General features: G+C 39.9%; 2 protein-coding genes across 4 annotated transcripts; one reads left to right on the plus strand and one right to left on the minus strand.

Moving 5' to 3' along the window:
- Positions 1-1650: 1650 nt before the first annotated feature.
- On the minus strand, positions 1651-5797 carry si:ch73-248e21.5 (mucin-5AC). 3 transcript variants are annotated; one of them, XM_017697418.2, is made up of 2 exons: positions 5638-5797; positions 1651-5363 (listed from the first exon to the last, which is right to left on the minus strand). In XM_017697418.2, exon 2 carries the CDS (start codon positions 5358-5360, stop codon positions 3432-3434), a length of 1929 nt encoding a protein of 642 aa, XP_017552907.1. In that variant the 5' UTR covers positions 5361-5363; positions 5638-5797; the 3' UTR covers positions 1651-3431. The 3 variants fall into 3 exon arrangements, with proteins under 3 accessions (XP_017552907.1, XP_037400706.1, XP_037400707.1); XM_037544809.1 differs by lacking the exon at positions 5638-5797 and adding an exon at positions 5502-5619; XM_037544810.1 differs by lacking the exon at positions 5638-5797 and having other exon boundaries at positions 1651-4870; positions 5007-5145.
- Positions 5798-7498: 1701 nt separating this feature from the next.
- On the plus strand, positions 7499-17563 carry unc119.2 (unc-119 lipid binding chaperone B homolog 2). Its single transcript, XM_017697360.2, has 6 exons — positions 7499-7541; positions 11107-11394; positions 12327-12440; positions 13248-13338; positions 14652-14824; positions 15826-17563. Exons 1-6 carry the CDS (start codon positions 7499-7501, stop codon positions 15951-15953), a joined length of 837 nt encoding a protein of 278 aa, XP_017552849.1. The 3' UTR covers positions 15954-17563.
- The last annotated feature ends 707 nt before the right edge of the window (positions 17564-18270 follow it).

Here is an 18270-nt window from a genome sequence, read left to right on the forward strand (position 1 = left end):
CAATCCAATTTGTCCAATTTGTTTTTGAGGAAAATGGACATAGAGTTTTTGAAAGAGACCATCAAAACCTTTATCAGCCATAGGTCCAAAAGCCAGCGTCTATCATGGTCTGTGGGTGCATCAGTACATGTGTGTGAAGGTACCACTGATGTGGAGGCATATAATGGGATTTTAGAGAGACACATGCTGCCATCAGGGCAACGTCTTTTAATGGGTAAAGGTAACTGTTGTTGTCATTCACTTATGTGTGTAAGCAAGAAACTGGACCTACCAAGTTTTAGTAGAACAGGAATGTACAGGGGTGGGCAGCGTTTCTGATACGTGTATTTGAAATATATGCATCACATTAGCAATTTGTACTTTGCTATATATAGTGCTGCTGTGTATATATACACCAATCAGGTATAACATTATGACCACCTCCTAGTTTTTACACTCATTGTCCATTTTATCAGCTCCACTTACAATTACAGTCTGTAGTCCATCTGTTTCTCTGCATACTTTGTTAGCCCTCCTTTACCCTGTTCTTCAGTGGTCAGGACCCCCATGGACCCTCACAGAGCAGTTACTATTGTACAACTACAAAGTGAACCTATATAGTAAATGGAGCTAATAAAATGTGTGTGTGTGTGTGTATACACACATATACATTTATGCACTTCTACACACAATGACTTTGTAACTGCAGTTCCAAACTTCTTGAATGGTAGTGTGTATATATTTACATGTATGTGTAGGGCTGTCAAGGTTAACCACTGGTAATGCGTTTTCCTAGACCTTTTGAACTATCCATATAAGTCTAGGGAGAAACCCAGCTGCTCTGAGTGGTGACAGAAGCAGATGCATTGTGGAATCCTCTTGTTCCCCTTCACAGCCTTCACTGTGACAAGAATCCACAAGCTGTATAATGAGAATCTCAAAGCATGTGTCATTTATTTTAAATCTGCTGAGATTAGTTTGAGCTGCTTCTGCTGGTTTGCATCGAGAATGCCTCTGTACATGTTTGGGCACATGTTTGTTTTACTGGCTGAAATGATTGTCAGTTCTCAACAGTCTGACTTCTTTAAATAAAAAAAGACAAACTCACAGTCTTAAATAATACAAATATTATTGCACTGGGGCGGAACTACTCATAATTCTCTGTGGTTTTGGTTTCTGTTTTCTGTTATTAGTTCTCTTGAAGAGAAAACAAATAATTGAAAAAGGCTTTTGTCTGATATTTTATTCTCATGCTAAATGTTGGATACATTTTACATGTTATTTTTTGTTATACCAGCAGTTTAATGTTATACTCAAAAAAACATCAAATTGCTCAACGTTGATGAAGCAACCTAAAGAATACAAAATACTGTATTTTACTTATTTATTTCTTGCAGTATTTTCTAGTACGTTTATACACATTTCCTTTTTTGGAATGGTTTGTATTTTGTATCGTATTTTGTTTACGCATTTTTAAGTGTTCTGTTCCAGCCTACATGTGCCAGACTTCTGTCTGGGTGTTGAAGTGGGGAACCTCCAGTCTTCCTCCTGATTCACTGGTAAAAATTAGAATCATTTCCTCTTTTTACACAGTGTTTCTTTTGTCCACAAGCTCACATCCTTTTCTACCACATTAGTCTCATATTTTGTAATGACACCAATAGAATGGAATTAGTTATTTATGTGGCTTTTATGAAAATTAAACATTAATGTATAGTTACAGTTTCCTATCATTGTAACAGAGTAACACTTCATACATAGTTTAAATTCTTGCCCATTGAAAAGAAGAGATTCTGTTTATATTTAATTTATTAAACCAAACAAAAATACTGAAATTGATATACATACATTCTTAAAAATGACACTTTTTTCACACAGCTGTGTCTATGATATGTGTTACAGCACATCTTTGTTTTATAAAAGCTGGATACACTGTCTGTATTGAAAAAGATAACACAGCAATGGCCAGAACTGACCAGCAAAGGTGTGCTGGTAATGAACTGGGTATTGAGCTGAAAACTCATTATGTTAAAACATACAGTAGCAAAATATTGTATGGTTAACAGGGCATTTGGTTATGTTTAACACCTTACATATGCCAGGGCCTGCCAGCAGGCCCAAAGTTTTATTATACACGTCTATAACCTAAGAATAGCTCAGCTAGTTTGCATTGAAGTCCCTGTACTTACTGACTATTAAGCCTTAGTACATAATAAGCCACAAGTGTTAACATTATACTGTAAAGAACAGCTTTAGCATTTTTAATGTAAAATCTGTCTGAGGCATCCTAGCATATGGTTAATTAGCATGACCAGTAATTCTGATTCATTTTGACAGAATAGGGGTTGCATGACTATTCATTTGACTAGTCACTGAAAAAAGTAGTCGATTAGTCCATGGTGACAAAAAACGTGTTCCAGATGTCAGTGGAAAATATTTTGTTAGTTGCTTACTAATAAGGGTTGGGACAGCAGATTCGTTTGCTGTACATCAGTAAGTTTCAGCCTCAGGGACTCTTTCTGCAGAATTACACAGGCTGTCTGATGTGAACTGCCAGCTGAATCACCACAGCTTACAGAATCTTGCCTCCCATGGGGATTTAAACTGACTCTGGTTAACCTGCACTGGTTTCATCGGCCTGATGGGAAACAAACATTTGTTTATCCAGCTTAAGGCTCGTAGCAGTCAGTTGTCGTCTCTGCACGTCAGTGAGTCTTTCGGAGCGAGATATAGTCACTGACCGGGAAAAATGTGATGCTATCCCTTTTTAAGAGTTCCTTGAATTTTATTTTGAAGCCGTTATTGGCAAGCAAAAGAGATGTTCTCATGCGTGGGTAGATTGGTGTAACGCTTCATTTAATGTGAATTTGGTTTGTTATGGGCATGTCGCACTACACATCGGTGATTGGTTGTTTGGCATGTCAGTCAAAGGGGCCTTTTCAGAGACGGTGGTTCTCTAAACCTACTTACTAGCCTCTATTTTAGCACAGTCTTACAAATCTTGAAGTGGAATTGGTCTTATTTCATATGGTACTTTAACAGTAATTCAATACTTTGGCCATTTTGTTTAGCAGAAAAACTATATATTGTTCAGGTTTCAGCCTGTTCACTACCATTTTTCCAAGATGACTGTTGACCACAGCAGTAACTATTGGATTTGGTAGTCATTAGAATCCCGTTGACGTAAAACACATTTATAGTAGAAGCCAATGGGCAAGAGCTTCTATTATAAGTGTCTTTCCAGTTCTTTTCTAAATGCAGAGATATTATTGTCCATGGTAATGAACAATATGCTACAGATTCAGCATCAGAGTGTTTGGAAAAATGTTAGCCTATCCTATTAATACATCTGGTTTGAGAATGAAAATTTGTTAGTCATACATGAATTTTGAGATTTCTCTCTCTTTCACCGATACACACACACTGTCAGTCCATGTAGATCCACTTTTGTCTTATTGCCCACTAATTTCCCGCTGTCTCTCCATTCCCTCCTCGTTTCTCACTCGTCTGTTTGCATACCAGAATTCAGTTATGTCCTGCAGCGTCACCTTAGGCTGTATCCACATGTCCTCTGTGTTCTCTTCTTTCTGTTTCCCACCTTTCCTCTTTGTCCTGTTCTCTTTCTCCTGCCCCTTCTGTTTCTTGTCTGCCTCCAGCGTAGATCCGTTGGCGTACCAGAATTCCACTCTTTCATCTGCGGACACTCCATCTGTCACCCACAAGCTCTCTCTCTCTTTCCTTGCAGACCTCTTTCCTCTTCTGTCCTTCCGTCCTCTTCGTTTTGCCCTCTTTTTCACTACAGACAGACGTGCCCATAGGAATATGGTGAGGCCTAGAAAGATAGAAGCAATCATCCCCAGACTCCACATTATAATGAAACAGACCACTTTAGATGGTTGCTGAGTCTGAGTTGAAGAGTCTTTATTGAAACAATCTGGCCACACTGCCCATTCAGCCTGTCTGGACTGGTTCGTTGTTGTTACAGCTTCTGTGCTGTTAGATGTCAAGGTAATGGCTGGAGAAGTGCTCCAGACAGAGTTGCCGTGTTTGTCAGTGGTCTCTGTTCTGGTTCTGCTGTATGTTCTAGTGGTGTATGTTCTAGTTCCTTGAGTTTTGGTGACATTTTCTTTCCATTCCTGGCTTTCTTTTGAGGATGCTGCTGAAACTGTGTTCGCATTTGTGCTGGTCACTAGAGGTCTCTCTGTATTCTCCATGGATATGTTTTTACCATCTGAAGATGTGACTGGTGTCATATTTGTTGTGATGTAATGTCCTGTTGTAGCTTGACTGTGCTTGCCATGCTCAGTCTTCATGTACCCGACTGTGCTGTTTCCAGATGTTGTTTGGTTTTCAACGTATGTGTCCAGCTCAATTTGTGTTGTGTTGTCATTTGCTGTGGTGTGACCTTGTTGCTCTGTCGTGAAACTGTAGCTTCCTTCACTCCTCTGGGTCGGCAAACTGTCTATCCAAATGGTGTTTGTTACATTGTGCATATTTCTTTGAGTTGTGGTAACATTTTCCATCCATTCTGCTCTCTCCTGATTTGTGTCAATGTCTGGAGACACTGTATCCGAACTTGTGCTGGACACCAGGGGTCCCTCTGTATTTTGCATAGATATGTATTTGCCATTGTCGGGCATCACTTGTGTCACAATGGCTGTCTTGGGTGTGGTAATGATATATCCTGTGGTAACTTCACTATCCAAGTCATGCGTTAAAGAAGGTACAGCATTTATGTGCTGGACTGTGCTGTTTTCATGGGTTGTTTGGGAAGAGTTTGTTTGGACAGGGTGATCTGTCTGGAGGGATGTTCCACTTCCCCAGTGGTTTATGTCCATTGCGTGTCCCGTATGAACTCTGTCCTGACTTGTGAGATCTTCTGTTTTGAGTCCTGTGGTAAAAACACCAGATCTTGTTCCTGTTTCTGGATTTTCACTACTTTTTTCTTTCAGGCTTGCAGGTTTAGAAGAGACAGTTTGTCCAAGATTCATGACTTTGTAGTGAGTGGTGCTGATTGCGTTACTTACATTCTCCATTCCTGCTGAATTCGGGGAACTGCTCAGTGCTTCCTGTTCATTGTCGTGAAGTCTGGCTGTTGATGGTTGCGCGGTGGACATTAGATGTTGAGTCCACTTTGTTAGGAACTCTTCTGCCGGTGGTGACACTGTTGTCTCTGCAATTGCAGGTGGTTTCATAGTCTGAGTTGTTGTTGTTGTTGTTGTTGTCCCGAGCTTCTTTGTTGCTGGTGTTCCTGTGGTGAGTTGTGGGTTTGCTGTAGTAACTTCTTCCAGGCCACCTGTGGTCCGTGGATTGTCATAGAGAGCCCAAGCTATTAGAAGCTGAGCAAACCACACTACTAGAGACACTGTTCTCATCTTCATTATCTGTGTTGGAGAAACACCAAAGACTTATATAGACAGATAAAATCTTCCCACCCAAAACTTTGTAAACCATCATTGTGAAACATCCCTGCACTCATTCACATTTTAACATCCTGTGCTACATGCTGCTCTGAAACTCACCCCACTCCCAACGTCAAATCACATGCCGCGCATCACCAAACACAAAACCCAACAAATACACCATAACTTCAGATAAAAATCTCTTCAATCTGAGCCTATGTTTCACCAAAATGAAAGAAACACATTTACACAGTACCTTCGTATGCACTTCTCATCTCATCGTCTCTTCCTCTTTCTCCATGATTTCCTCTTTTGCACAGACGATCACTGCCACACTGATGCTTTCTGGGATGTCTCACACCACCAGTTCACAGGCGGAAGTGACAGCATGGCTGCCATGGTGATGGCAGAATGAGGTGAGAAATTAAGAGTAATGCAAGGATGTGGTGTGGTGGCTCCGCCCCTCTTTCCATCCGGCCAAAGTGCAAAGTAAAACGAATATGCTAACATCCTGTTGACTCATAACACTCAATGAAGCCTCTTAGGTCATAGACAGCTAAAGAGGATGTGTTGCTTTGGTAAATTTGCAGTTTCCTGGAGATAAGGTGCACAGAGCATTTGGGTTTAAACCTTACATACAGTAGCTGGTCCAGCTGATCAATTCATGATCTGCTCAAAGTGTGTTAGATTTGGACTACAGTTGAACCCCTGCTGGAAATGATGTCTACAGGAATGTGGTTGTTCATCCCTGACTTACTGTTATAATTAAGAGCTGTTAAAAAATGCCGTTGTTATTTCATGTGAAGTAGATTAAATTATGTTTTACAGCACAGTGAATCATTTTGTGCATGGGGTGATTAAATACCATTGGTTATTTTGAACATATAAATGAATATAGCTACATAAATCTTGATAACAGCGGATTAAAGAAGAATTAACAGCGGTTCAAGCGGTTGGTTAGCTTGGAGAAAGAGAAAGTTGGTTAGCAGTGGCCTGTGGTGCAGGAGTTGGAATGGCTGGAATGTTTTTTGCATCATTGTTTATAAGTGTCATGATTAGCCCCTCCCAGTCATCCATGTGCTCTAGTTTTGGTTTCAGTCTTCCATGTGCTTTTGTTTACTTGTCCATGTGCTTTCTTTGTTTTGATTCTTCCCTGTCCTGCCCCCTTGTTTCTAGACTCTGCCCTTGATTGTAACCACCTGTGTCTTGTTGTCCCTCGTCATCCCTGTTGTATTTAAGCCCTGTCATTTAAGTTCCCATGTTAGCTTGCTGGTCTTTGTATTGTTTGTAGTGTATGCTTTGGATTTAGTTGTTTTGTCAAAAGTTACAATAGGACTGGGCGATATTGCCAAAAGTAAAATCTCAATTATTTTCAAATTCATTAATGATAGTGGTTGGATAGTGTAGTGGGTAACACCTCTGCCTTCTACACTGTAGACTGGGGTTCAATCCCCACCTGGACAAACACCCTACAGTATACCAATAAGAGTCCTTGGGCAAGACTCCTAACACCGCCTTGGCCTACCTATGTAAAATGATCAAATTGTAAGTCGCTCTGGATAAGAGCGTCAGCCAAATGCCATAAATGTAAATGTAATGATTGCGATTTCTTTTTTGCACTTTAACTTAAACCAGAAGTGCAAAAATAGTAACAGCACCACTTATAATTATTAAATTAAATGTCTTTTCAATGTGTGATGGACTGGCGACCTGTCCAGGGTGTAACCTGCCTTCCACCCAATGACCGCTCGGATAGGCTTAGAAAATGTGTGTGTGTGTGTGTGTGTATGTCCTTTCAAGGGAGTCAAACTGTGCAAGTGCAACAATATCTGTACTAAAAAAATAACAATAATTAAAACATAAAAGAAACATTTTCATTAGTGATATTCTTTTAAGAATAGCAAGCATCTACTTAAAGCTCACAAGTAACTCTCACTTTACATAATGTGCAAGTACCTCCATTAAGTTCTTATAGGTTTCTTGAAAGGATTCAGGCTTGAGAGACGTCATCTGAAAGGTAAAGGCCTCAGCAGACTTCTTGAGATGATGTGCTGTAATCGAGGAGAAAACGAATAACCGCAGGCATCGCGCCGAGGCTTCATTCGCCATGATGGCACATGGCAGATGGGCGAACTCGCTATGCAACAGAGACTCTGATTGGTCGGTAAAAAAACACTGGTACAATGGTAGACAACTTTGAGGAGCTTCGGCAGACACACTAATATGTCACTGTGAAACGCGCATTTGTTGAATAAACAAAGAATATCTCATAAACGTAAGGTGCTAAGTCTGTTATTCGGCAATACTAACTAGTAATGAGCACCAAAAGACACAGGTCATCTTAGGTTCAAGGACAAGGCTGACGTTGTTTATCTATTCACCAGCTTATTTGAATTGTCCCGTTCCACCTTAAATCTTCTTCTTCTTTCGGCTGCTCCCTTTATGGGTCGCCACAGCGGATCATCTGCCTCCATCTTGCCCTATCTACTGACTCCTCTACTTTCACACCAACCATCTCCATGTCCAACTTCACTACATCCATAAACCTTCTCTGACGTCTACCTCTTCTCCTTCTGCCTGGCAGCTCCATCTCCAACATTCTTTGCCCAATATATCCACTATTCCTCCTCAACACATGTCCAAACCATCTCAACCTGGCCTCTCTGGCTTCATCTCCAAACTGCTCCACCTTCACTGTCCCTCTGATCTGCTCATTTCTAATCTTGTCCATCCTTGTCACTCCCAACGAAAATCCTTAAATGGTGGCGGTATTTGAGCTCAAATGTCACCATAGTTAGAACTGCGAAAGAATCGTTTTCCAGCAGCCATGAAACTTATAATAAAATGTTATAGCGTCACGTGGAACATCCGCAACAGGCAACACACAACTGCGGAAAGTATGCGAGCTTATAAGTCCACGAAGATCCGTCTTACTGCTGCGTTTGGTTGCAACTGTCTTTACACTTTACATGAACACTTTACATGAAATTAACCGAAATAATTGTGAAAGTTGCCCAGCATTAATTGTATACCTGGGTGAATAGTGGCCATTTGGGACTCTTAAAGGCCTTGGGCCTGACTGAAAGTGTCTATTGCTGACATTATTAGGTTGCCCACAAGCTTTGATCTTTGTTGAATAAATCTCAGCAATGGCACTTTGTTCAGTTCTTTTTCTGAACCAATCAAAGTCTGCATTGTAATAGTTTTCCAAGGTTAAGGTTTTTGTTACTTTGTGTACGTTTGGTGAACAGTGAATATCCTCTTTATAAAGATCCTCTCATAAAAAGAGTGGCAACTTTAGTCATTTTTTATGTTCCTTCAAATTGACATTTGACTTAATTGTCAGACCACCTTACAGTTAAGATTAAATAATTTGTGTCCTCCTCTCCAGAAGTGCTACTGTGGCTCTTCTCTTCCAGTTCTTTTCCTTACTCTGTTGTTTAATGGGTGATAACATTCTGCCTCAATTTTCTGTAATTGGTCTGAAAGTAGTGTGGAGATTTCAAAGTTTGCATTTTAATTGCTACCTTGATTATGAAACAAATTATAATTGACAAAGCTGATTAATACAAGCATACTAATTCTCTCACTAGGCCTTGGTTCATGTATCTTTGGGAGTTTTAGCATTGGAAAGTCCCTGAAACTTTAGAAGCATTGAGAACAAGGACAAGCTGACTTCCAAAGAGTGAAGTAAGCCAATAAGAACCTGCAGAAACTGGGTTTTTGGAGGCCGTTAATAAATCAGGAGTTAAAGGGCCTTGAAAGCAGCTAAAAATTGAAGAAAAAAAACAGTGTCATGTATGATTGGAAATAAGGGTGTCCAAGAGAAGTGCAGAGTCAGGATGTAATAGGGACTAAGATGATATGTCACAAGGTAATCAGGAGGGGTGATAATTTCATCGCCCCCAAGCAGGATATAAAACAGGATGTTTTGTGATGATCTTTGCATTTGGATGTCTGGTAACCATCTTGCCACCTGATGCTCAATAAATGAAGAGTGGACCTTTTCCTTCCTTCCAAAAGAGCTCATTGACTGAAGTTTGTTTTTACTTTTACTTTTTTGCAGAATGCTTTTTTCTAGTTTTATAACCCTTTTTGCATAAGACAGCAGAACAAATTTAGAACAAAAACCTAACTTAGAATAACTAGATATAATATAACATATGTCCGGACTTGGGGCAGGGCCCGAATCACTCTTAGTCCCGACAGTAGGAACCACCCACGTAAGCATTTTCACGCTGCAAACAAAGTGAAATCATAGGAACGGGTTGATCTGGACAGAGATTGGTCAGACCAAAGTTTCTCAAAGTTTCTGGTTCTTTGGCCCAGGCTGTGGTTTCACATCTGCTATTTTGGTTTCACATCTCCTGTTTTGGTTCAGACCTACCTGAAAAGTCCAGTTGTCAGGACCAAAAAAGTGGGTAAAATAGCACCCTGAGAGTTTTAGTGTCACAACTGGCTCCTCCCACTTCTTTGTTTGCTTTCCTCCCAGTTCTGCCCCTTGTTTCTTGTCTCCGCCCTTGATTGTTTCCACCTGTTTTCCACCTGTGTCTTGTGAACCCTCATTAGCCCTCTTGTGTTTAAGCCCTGTGTTTTCCTTAGTCTAGTGCTGCTCTTTGTTTGGATGTTTGATGTTTGTTGGATGTACTGTCCGAAGTTTTTGTATTGTTTGAAGAGTTTTGTTTATTTCTGGTCTGTTTAGAGTTCTGGGTTCATTTGTCATGTCTGTCCTTCCTGCTCTCCATATTGGCCATCTGACCCTGGACCGTTTTGACCATGACCCTGGATTTGCCCTTAATAAAAGTCGCTTATTTCAGCGTATGCGTCCGCCTCCTCGCTCCCCAACGTTACATTTAGTCTGCTGATTTCCTTCGTTAAGCTTTTGACATAGCTAAGCCTTTTTCTGTGAGGTTATATGTGTTTGTGTGAATGTGTTAACCTGTGCAGATTATTTTTATCCCTTTTTATCCGTTCTTTTAATTATGTTTCTGTAATCCTGAAAAACATTTTTCTTACTATGTCTATGATCTACTCTGAAATTCAGTCTTTTTACTTTTGGGGTATATCACATCACAGACATGTTGTTCATACATTTCTACATTTTATTACAATCATGCAGCAGTAAAATCACCCAATTTATAGGGACAGATCAATATTTTTAAAGATCTTTTCAAGCTTCTTCATCCCTGGACCAAGGGCCAATCTGTCACTGCAGTTTTTCTTTACTAGATCCTCTGTTGTTGATCATTAGTTCAAGCAGGCTGAGGCTGTCCACCATCTTCACTATCAGTGGTTAGCTGTCTACCCCATTGTCATACCCTTGGTTTTCTTCTTATGGAGCTGTAATCCCACCTTTTCACTCTCTCGTAGGAGTATTTGGCCAGTAAAGAGATTCCATAGGTTAATATGTCTGATCCTACACATCTCTTCTTTCCCTTTTGTACCTAGTCTTCTCTCCATTTCTCCATCTCTCCTGTATTCGCTGTGCTCTTTATTGTGCTCTTTATCATCCCCTTTTGTCCCCTTTGTGCCGCCATAGCTGATGTGTCCGTGTTTAATTGGGGATTGGCTTGGATTAGTGGTGTGTGAGAGCCTTAATCTATTTGAGTCACAGGGACACTGTGTGTGTGTGTTTGTGTGTCTGATGAGATGAAGCTAATCAGAGAGAAAAGCAGGCTGGACATGGGCCCTTAGAGTGCAGTGGCAAAAGAATAAAAACACGCAGAGCAAAGTGACTGGAAAAAAAAGCTGAAGAGAAGAAGAAGAGAGGAGTGCCAGATGTCTTCTGAGAGAGAAGAGGAGAGCGGGGAGGAGAGGGGAGAGGAGAACGTGGATGGAGAGGGTGAGGGGGAGGAGGAAAATGAGGGAGAGGTGAGGGACATGGAGGAGTGGAATGGGTTTCTTTTGGAGGGAACAACAGAGAAGGGTCAGGAGGATGACGTGTTGGTGGAGTGGAAACCTGGTGACCCTGTGACTCCTCAGTATGTACTCAGACTAGCCGGATACACAGAGGGTAAGTAGGCCACAGTGGAGCTTATGTGTGAGCATGTCTTTATGTTTAGTAGTACATTATTTAATAAAATAAATCATTATTTCCCCAAGTCCAGTCCTGTAGCCCCGCTGCTCTGCACAGTTTTGTTTTCCTGGCCTGACATGTCTGATTCAGCTCAAGAAGGGTTGATAAATAGCAAATAATGATTCAGGTGTGCTGGAGCACAAAAAACACAAAGCTATGCAATGAAACTGGCTTATGAAATTTGTCCCATTGAACATTACTGAGAACATGTTCCATTGCTTTGGAGCAGGGGGGGGTCCAAATGTGTTGTCGTTCTCAGGGTGTTTGTGGTGGTAGAAGGTAGGTAGATTCCAGAGTTTTTAAAAATGTATTTTACATCACCCTATATTTTTTACTAAAAAAGTTCAAAGATACAATTTTTGAAGGAATATCAGAATTATTTTTGACGTTATAGGAAATATAAAAATATGTTTTTTTGATCTCTTTTTGGGTGATGAGTGGGCTGAAATCAAACATGCTCACAGGCCAGCTTTTGCCCACAAGCCACACTTTGAGGTCCCCTTTTTTAGAGCCCCCAGTAAAATTTGGTAAAGCTTGTGAGCATTTTAGCAAAGCAATAGAAACAGCTACTGTTTAAGATAATTCATAGTTAAAAGAACCTGCATTTATATAGCAAAATAAAAATTCTAAATACAAAATGAAAAAGTTAAGAGTAGAGCAGTTATTAAATAATCAACTCTTTTTGCTGTCTCATGTCTGTGTGTGTAGTACACTGTACTTTAACTTCTCACCCTTCCTGTGTGAAATGTATTAAACTTAGCAGGGGGCGCTGTCTGTTCCCAAATGGAATTGAGGATTACAGCCAACGCATCTAAAACACATACACACAGGGTGTAACTGATGAGATTTGACTGTGTTCATGTTAGCAGATTATCTGTGCTCTCCTGAAGACAACATCTACAATATCAGCTTCTCCCGCTTCAAAATCAGAGACCTAGAGGGAGGATCTGTCATTCTGGACCTAAAGAGACACTGTCCAACAGGTGTGTGTGTGCATGTGAATGCGTGTTGTTTACTCTCTAACTACAAAACTACTCCACCCACCCTTCTACTTTTGACCTTCCTGCCTTTGCTTGGAGGCAGCATTTCCCTCATGTGTTTAATCTAATCAGACTTTTGTGTGCATGTTCTTATTAATGTGACATGTTCTTAGTAATGTTCTTATTAAGATCATGGTAAGTAAATTGCTTTTGTTCTGATTTGCTGTTCAAACAGCAGTCTGGCCTGAAATGTGTACACTAAACAGACTGAAATGGCAAAAATAACTTCAGCTGAACTGCTGAATGCTGAGTGAGTGGTCACATGTGTTTGTGGTTGTGACATCAAAACCATGATGAATTCAGAGCAGGCTGTTTAGCCCATTAGCATTTCTATATGGTCTGAGGAGTGAACTGTACCCTGTTAAACAGGAGAGCAGTTTTTCCACTTCATGACCCCTTTCAGCCAACAAAATCGCATGACTTGACTCATAATTGATGTTTTTTTTGCTTTAGTAATTTGTGTCCCTGATTTTTTTTTGATAATGTTACCACGTATCGGTGGTGTGAAACATTAACAGATATCATGTTTTACCTTTTCCTGTTACCCTAGCTATCATAAAGAGAATCAGAAAAATGTCATGGTAAGGGAAAAACGCAATATGACTGCAGTTCTGTTCTTACTGTCAAAGAAAGATCATTACAAAGAGGACAGCTAAAATATCTTTACCCTTCATCAACACTCACCACATATTCTTTATTTCCCTTTCTTTCTCTTTTCTATATCTTTTTCTGTCTCTTTCTCCCCCTCAGAAATTAAAGATGTGAACGAGCAGGAGGCAGCTCGGTTTATCCAGTATCACTTCACTCCTGCGTTTCTGAATTTGAGGGAGATCGGTGCCACGTATGTACCATTATGGACTATAACGTGTTACGTTTTTATGTTTTCTGTAAATGAGTATTGTGTATTTTTCTCATGTTGTTTTTATACCGTGTCTGTGTTTTTGTGAGCTGTGACGATTTCCTGTCAGTTTTAGCAGTACAGCCATGAAGGACTTTATTTGGGAACACATTGAACTTTTGGCTGATCAGAATGGCATTTTTAGTTTTCAGTCTCTATTCTGTTTCAAAACTAAAAGTGCCATTCTGATCACACACACACATTTTCTAAGCCGCTTCTCCGTCAGGGTCGATGTGGGTTGCTGGAGCCTATCCCAGCTGTCATCGGGTGGAAGGCAGGATACACCCTGGACAGGTCGCCAGTCCATCGCAGGGCAGACAGACAGACACAGACAGTCACTCACACACTCACACCCAGGGGCAGTTTAGCATGACCAGTCGGCCTAACTGCATGTCTTTGGACTGTGGGAGGAAACCGGAGAACCCGGAGGAAACCCACACAGACACGGGGAGAACATGCAAACTCCACACAGAGAGGACCGTGGTCGCCATTCTGATCAGCCTTTTTCAATTTCTGAGGCTTACAATAAATCATTATGATATAAGACTCTACAAATTATTTTCATGGTGGTGAAAATGAGAAATAGTGTATAAAACATTATTTGCTGTCTTTGCTCTCCTACACAAGCTCGTTTAAACAGTTTGAGCCACAGCAGAGCAACACTGAAAATGTCGGCCATGTGGATCTATTTCATGATTTTCTGGGACATTAGACAAGCGATTTAGATGCTCTGCGCATGATGAGTATCAGAGCTGTATGCGACAGCTAAGAACTTCACTACTACATATTTGATGCCACATGAAAACACTTGATATGCAGAATATGGAAAAATCAACAGAAGCAGAAAAGAGGTCCCTACTAGCACACCGACGCCATCTTGTAGACAATTTTTGAAATGAAGAAAACACTCACAAATGACAAATAAAGTGCAGCAAAAAAAGGTTTTCATTGCAGTGCATCACTAATTTTTCTAATTGTATTATTAGCCTGATGCTGATGGGGTAGTGTGGAATTTTATTAGTTCCAATGACACAAATCTCAAACTTGCTGAAAACCTCTCTCTGTCTGTCTCTCTCTCTCTCTCTCTCTCGCTCTCTTTCTGTCTGTCTCTCTCTCTCTCTCTCTCTCTCTGTCTGCCTCTCTCTCTCTGTCTCTCTCTCTCTCTCTCTCTCTGTCTCTCTCTCTCTGTCTGCCTCTCTCTCTCTCTCTCTCTCTCTGTCTCTTTCTCTCTCTCTGTCTCTTTTTCTTTCTCTCAGGTTGGAGTTTACTGTAGGCAGCAAGGCGGTGAACAGGTTCAGGCTGATAGAGAGACACTATTTCAGAGACATGCTGCTGAAGACTTTTGACTTTGAAATTGGCTTCTGCATCCCACACAGCAGAAACACCTGTGAGCACATCTACAGTTTACCAGACCTGGACCCACGCACCAGTGAGTTAAACACCACACCAGGGGTCTAACAATATTCATATTTTTAGGTTCAGTACAATTTTTGTTTCTGATCTCATGATTCAGTTCAATTTGATATATTATAGGTGAAAATGGTTTTGATTTTACAGAAGTATACTTTTATGCTACACAGATTTGTCTCACATTAATGTAAAAGTTTAAAATAACTTTTGCAATGCCCCCTCAAGGTCGCAAATCCTAGAATGTGTGTAAAAAAACAACAAAACCCTCGAAGTGCTAACACCTAGAATGTGTGATAGAAAGAAAGCCCAGTCATTCAGTCATTAGACTGCATGTGTGCACATATTACAGACTCACATTTGATTTCTTTTGATCTTCTTTTAATTTCACTTTCTATTTTAGTGTCTTTTATCTCTACAGTCCACTTTAATTTTTGTACATTTGAATTTTTTTTAATTAAAGTGAATCTTTCTAAGGCGCTAGATCTCAGGATGATATAAGCTTTATTATTTAATGCTTTTGTTTTTCTGTGTTTGTGTGAAGCGCTTTGAATTGCAGCTGTGTATGAGTGGTGTAATACAAATAAACTTGCCTTACCTTACACTGTTTCCAAAATTAATTTTCTAAAATCTTCTCAAAAAGAATTTTCAAGCCCTAACCTTAACCTGAGCAATCAAAAAGAAATGTCTTTGCCTGTTTCAGTTTTAAAAATGAAATATGGTGATTTTGCAGTAATAATAATAATAGTAATTAAATGAACACCATTTTGCTGATTTAGTTGTTTTTTTTCTGCAAAATCTGCAAATTCTGTCCTGAAAAATGTAAGAAAACAAACGTAGCACATATACATCAGATACAGACAAATGTTCAGAACAGAGAGGCAGCTTTCATAACAGGAATCAACAATCCAGTCATGTGATACCGAAAGTGTACAATTACTGCTTGTAGAAGGTTCACAGTTGTGGTTATTCAGAGATGCAGGTTATAGAAGAGTGACCAGTTGTCTTCTCTCTTTTTTCCAGTCGAGGAGATGATCTCCCACCCTTTTCAGACACGATCAGACAGTTTCTACTTTGCAAACAACAAGCTAATCATGCACCACAAAGCTGAGTACTCCTTCTGCAAGGGTATGGAGATGGACATGGAGTGACTGAAGTCTTCATCAAGCATTGCAAATTTGAGTGACTGTCTTGTGTCCAGCTACTCTGTGTGTGAGCATGTATGACTGTGATTTTGTGGATAGAGAAATGGGATCAGGAACATAATGTCTTATTTAAAGTGATAGGTTGACCATGATACAAATTTACAGTTTACCCCATATGCAACTGTTTAGTGTCTGAAGTTTACTGCTTTAGTTTTGGCCAAAGCATGGAGAAAACTCAGGCTTCAGTGGCTGCTGCTGTTGTCAATTAATGTTGTACTTTATTACTTAACTGTTCCATACAGTTTAGAGCGAGTGTGCGATGAATAAAACATGCTTACTGATGAGATCTGAACCAAAATAAGAGGCAAATTCCACTCATTTTTCAAATTTTCCACATAATGAAATGGTTAAGATGTAAACAAAATCATTCAGGGTGGTTCGTTGTGAAATGTCCAGAGAAACTTTCTGAGTCAGAATTGTTCACAGTGGTGATAGGAACCAGACATCTCAAGTGTTTAATGCCTGAAATGTTTAATGAAGTGTTTAATAATTAATTTATTTTGATTTATTCATGGTGGAGAGATGTGTGGAGGGTGTTCTGAAGCAAAATGGTCCCCAAAGAATGTTTTTTTTTTTTCCGATCTATCACTATTTTACCATCATCAACATTATATATATAAAACTCAGAAGACTCGTGACCCCTGAATCCCATCACCACCATTGTAGAGAAATCTCAGTTGGCAAGGTTTCGCTAAAAATGAATGATTTCACATCCGGCCACCCTTTATTTATATCTTAACCAAACAATGATGCAGATATTTTTTAAAAATTGGTTAAGACCAAACATTTCTTGGTTGATTAAACTGTAAAAATGAAATCTTTGCATTTGGAACTATCACTGTTCTGGTCTTAGTGGGCCTGTTTACACTTTGCATCAGCAAGCATTTTCGGTGATTGTATAACGTTTGGATTTCACTTGACCCCACGAAAAGCCAGGTGTAAACACCTCCAGAACACATTGTAAGCAGAATATAATCGGATCACTTTTTGATGCATCTTGACATTTAACACAAGTGCAAACAGAATGCTATTTTGTTACCTGTAAACAGTTACATGAACCGAAATGTGTCTGATGAATGCTGACTAGCTGGGGTGAGCATGTGAACAATGAAAAAAAAAGGCAGCAGATACGCAAGGCTGGGCATATTCCCAAACCAAGAGCTTGGACGCTGCAAGAAGGCACTTCTGGTTGATGAAAGTGTCCAAGCCAGGCTTGTTGGCTTCTATCACAACAGGAAAGAAAAGTAAACAAAAGTAAAATGTAAACATGTATGTTGATGTGTGTTTTATGCCTTGGATCAAATCGGATCTCATTTGGTCACATTTTTGTGAAAATGCAAGCTGGCCAAAGTTCATCGTGATAGAATCCAGACACAAAACACACATTAATCAACGGTGTCAGTGACAGCAAAGGACCAGTGCTAGACTAGTTTCTGTGTAGCAGGTTATTTTAGTACAGTATTTAGGTTTGGCGCTGTGTGGTTCTTGTACAGCTGTATGATGTGTCATGCTACTAACACTAACTAAATGAATAAATACTCTTTATCAGAATGTCATTGCCTGCTGTCTTGTCTTTTTGAATGGGAAGCACCTCATGGACCTGGCTTATAGTCCATCTGTTGCTGCACACTCTGTCCAGATATTTTTCGGGCGGTGGTCCGGGCTCAGCACAGCAGTGATACTGGTGTGGGAGTGCAGTGGTGCTGCTCTAAGTTTATCTGTTTTTTTTTTGTTTGTTTTTTTTAACATCAGTGTCACTGCTAGGTTAAGAGTGTCCACCATCCAAAAAAATCCAGCCAAGAGTGGCTCTGTGGTCTAATCACTGATGTAGGGCTTGATGGTTCAGTTTCTGGTTCGTAGTTCCTTTTTGGGGATTTAACCCCTTAAATGGCCAGGGCCCAAATTTTGTACCACACTTCTATAACCTAAGAACAGCTCAGCCAGTTTGCATTGAAGTCTCAGTAGTTACTGAATAAAAAGACTTAGTATGTAATAAGCCTGAGATTTTAAGGGGATTCAATTCATTCTGTTCTTCTGGTTCAGCTGCTTATCCACTTTTGAGGTTTAACACATTATTTGACTGAAAGGATCCCAAAAAGAGAAAATTAGAGCCAAACAAACTTATGCTCTTGTGCTGATGGATGGATCTCATATTTTTACTCAACATTTCTATTGGAAGACAGTTTAAGTTTGGACTTCATTAGGTCCTCACTGTTTGTCATTCCTAATGTGATGTTCTGTAGTAAATATGAAATGCTGTAGT

The sequence above is a fragment of the Pygocentrus nattereri genome, chromosome 14, assembly GCF_015220715.1.
Source record: "Pygocentrus nattereri isolate fPygNat1 chromosome 14, fPygNat1.pri, whole genome shotgun sequence".
Lineage (NCBI taxonomy): Eukaryota > Metazoa > Chordata > Actinopteri > Characiformes > Serrasalmidae > Pygocentrus > Pygocentrus nattereri.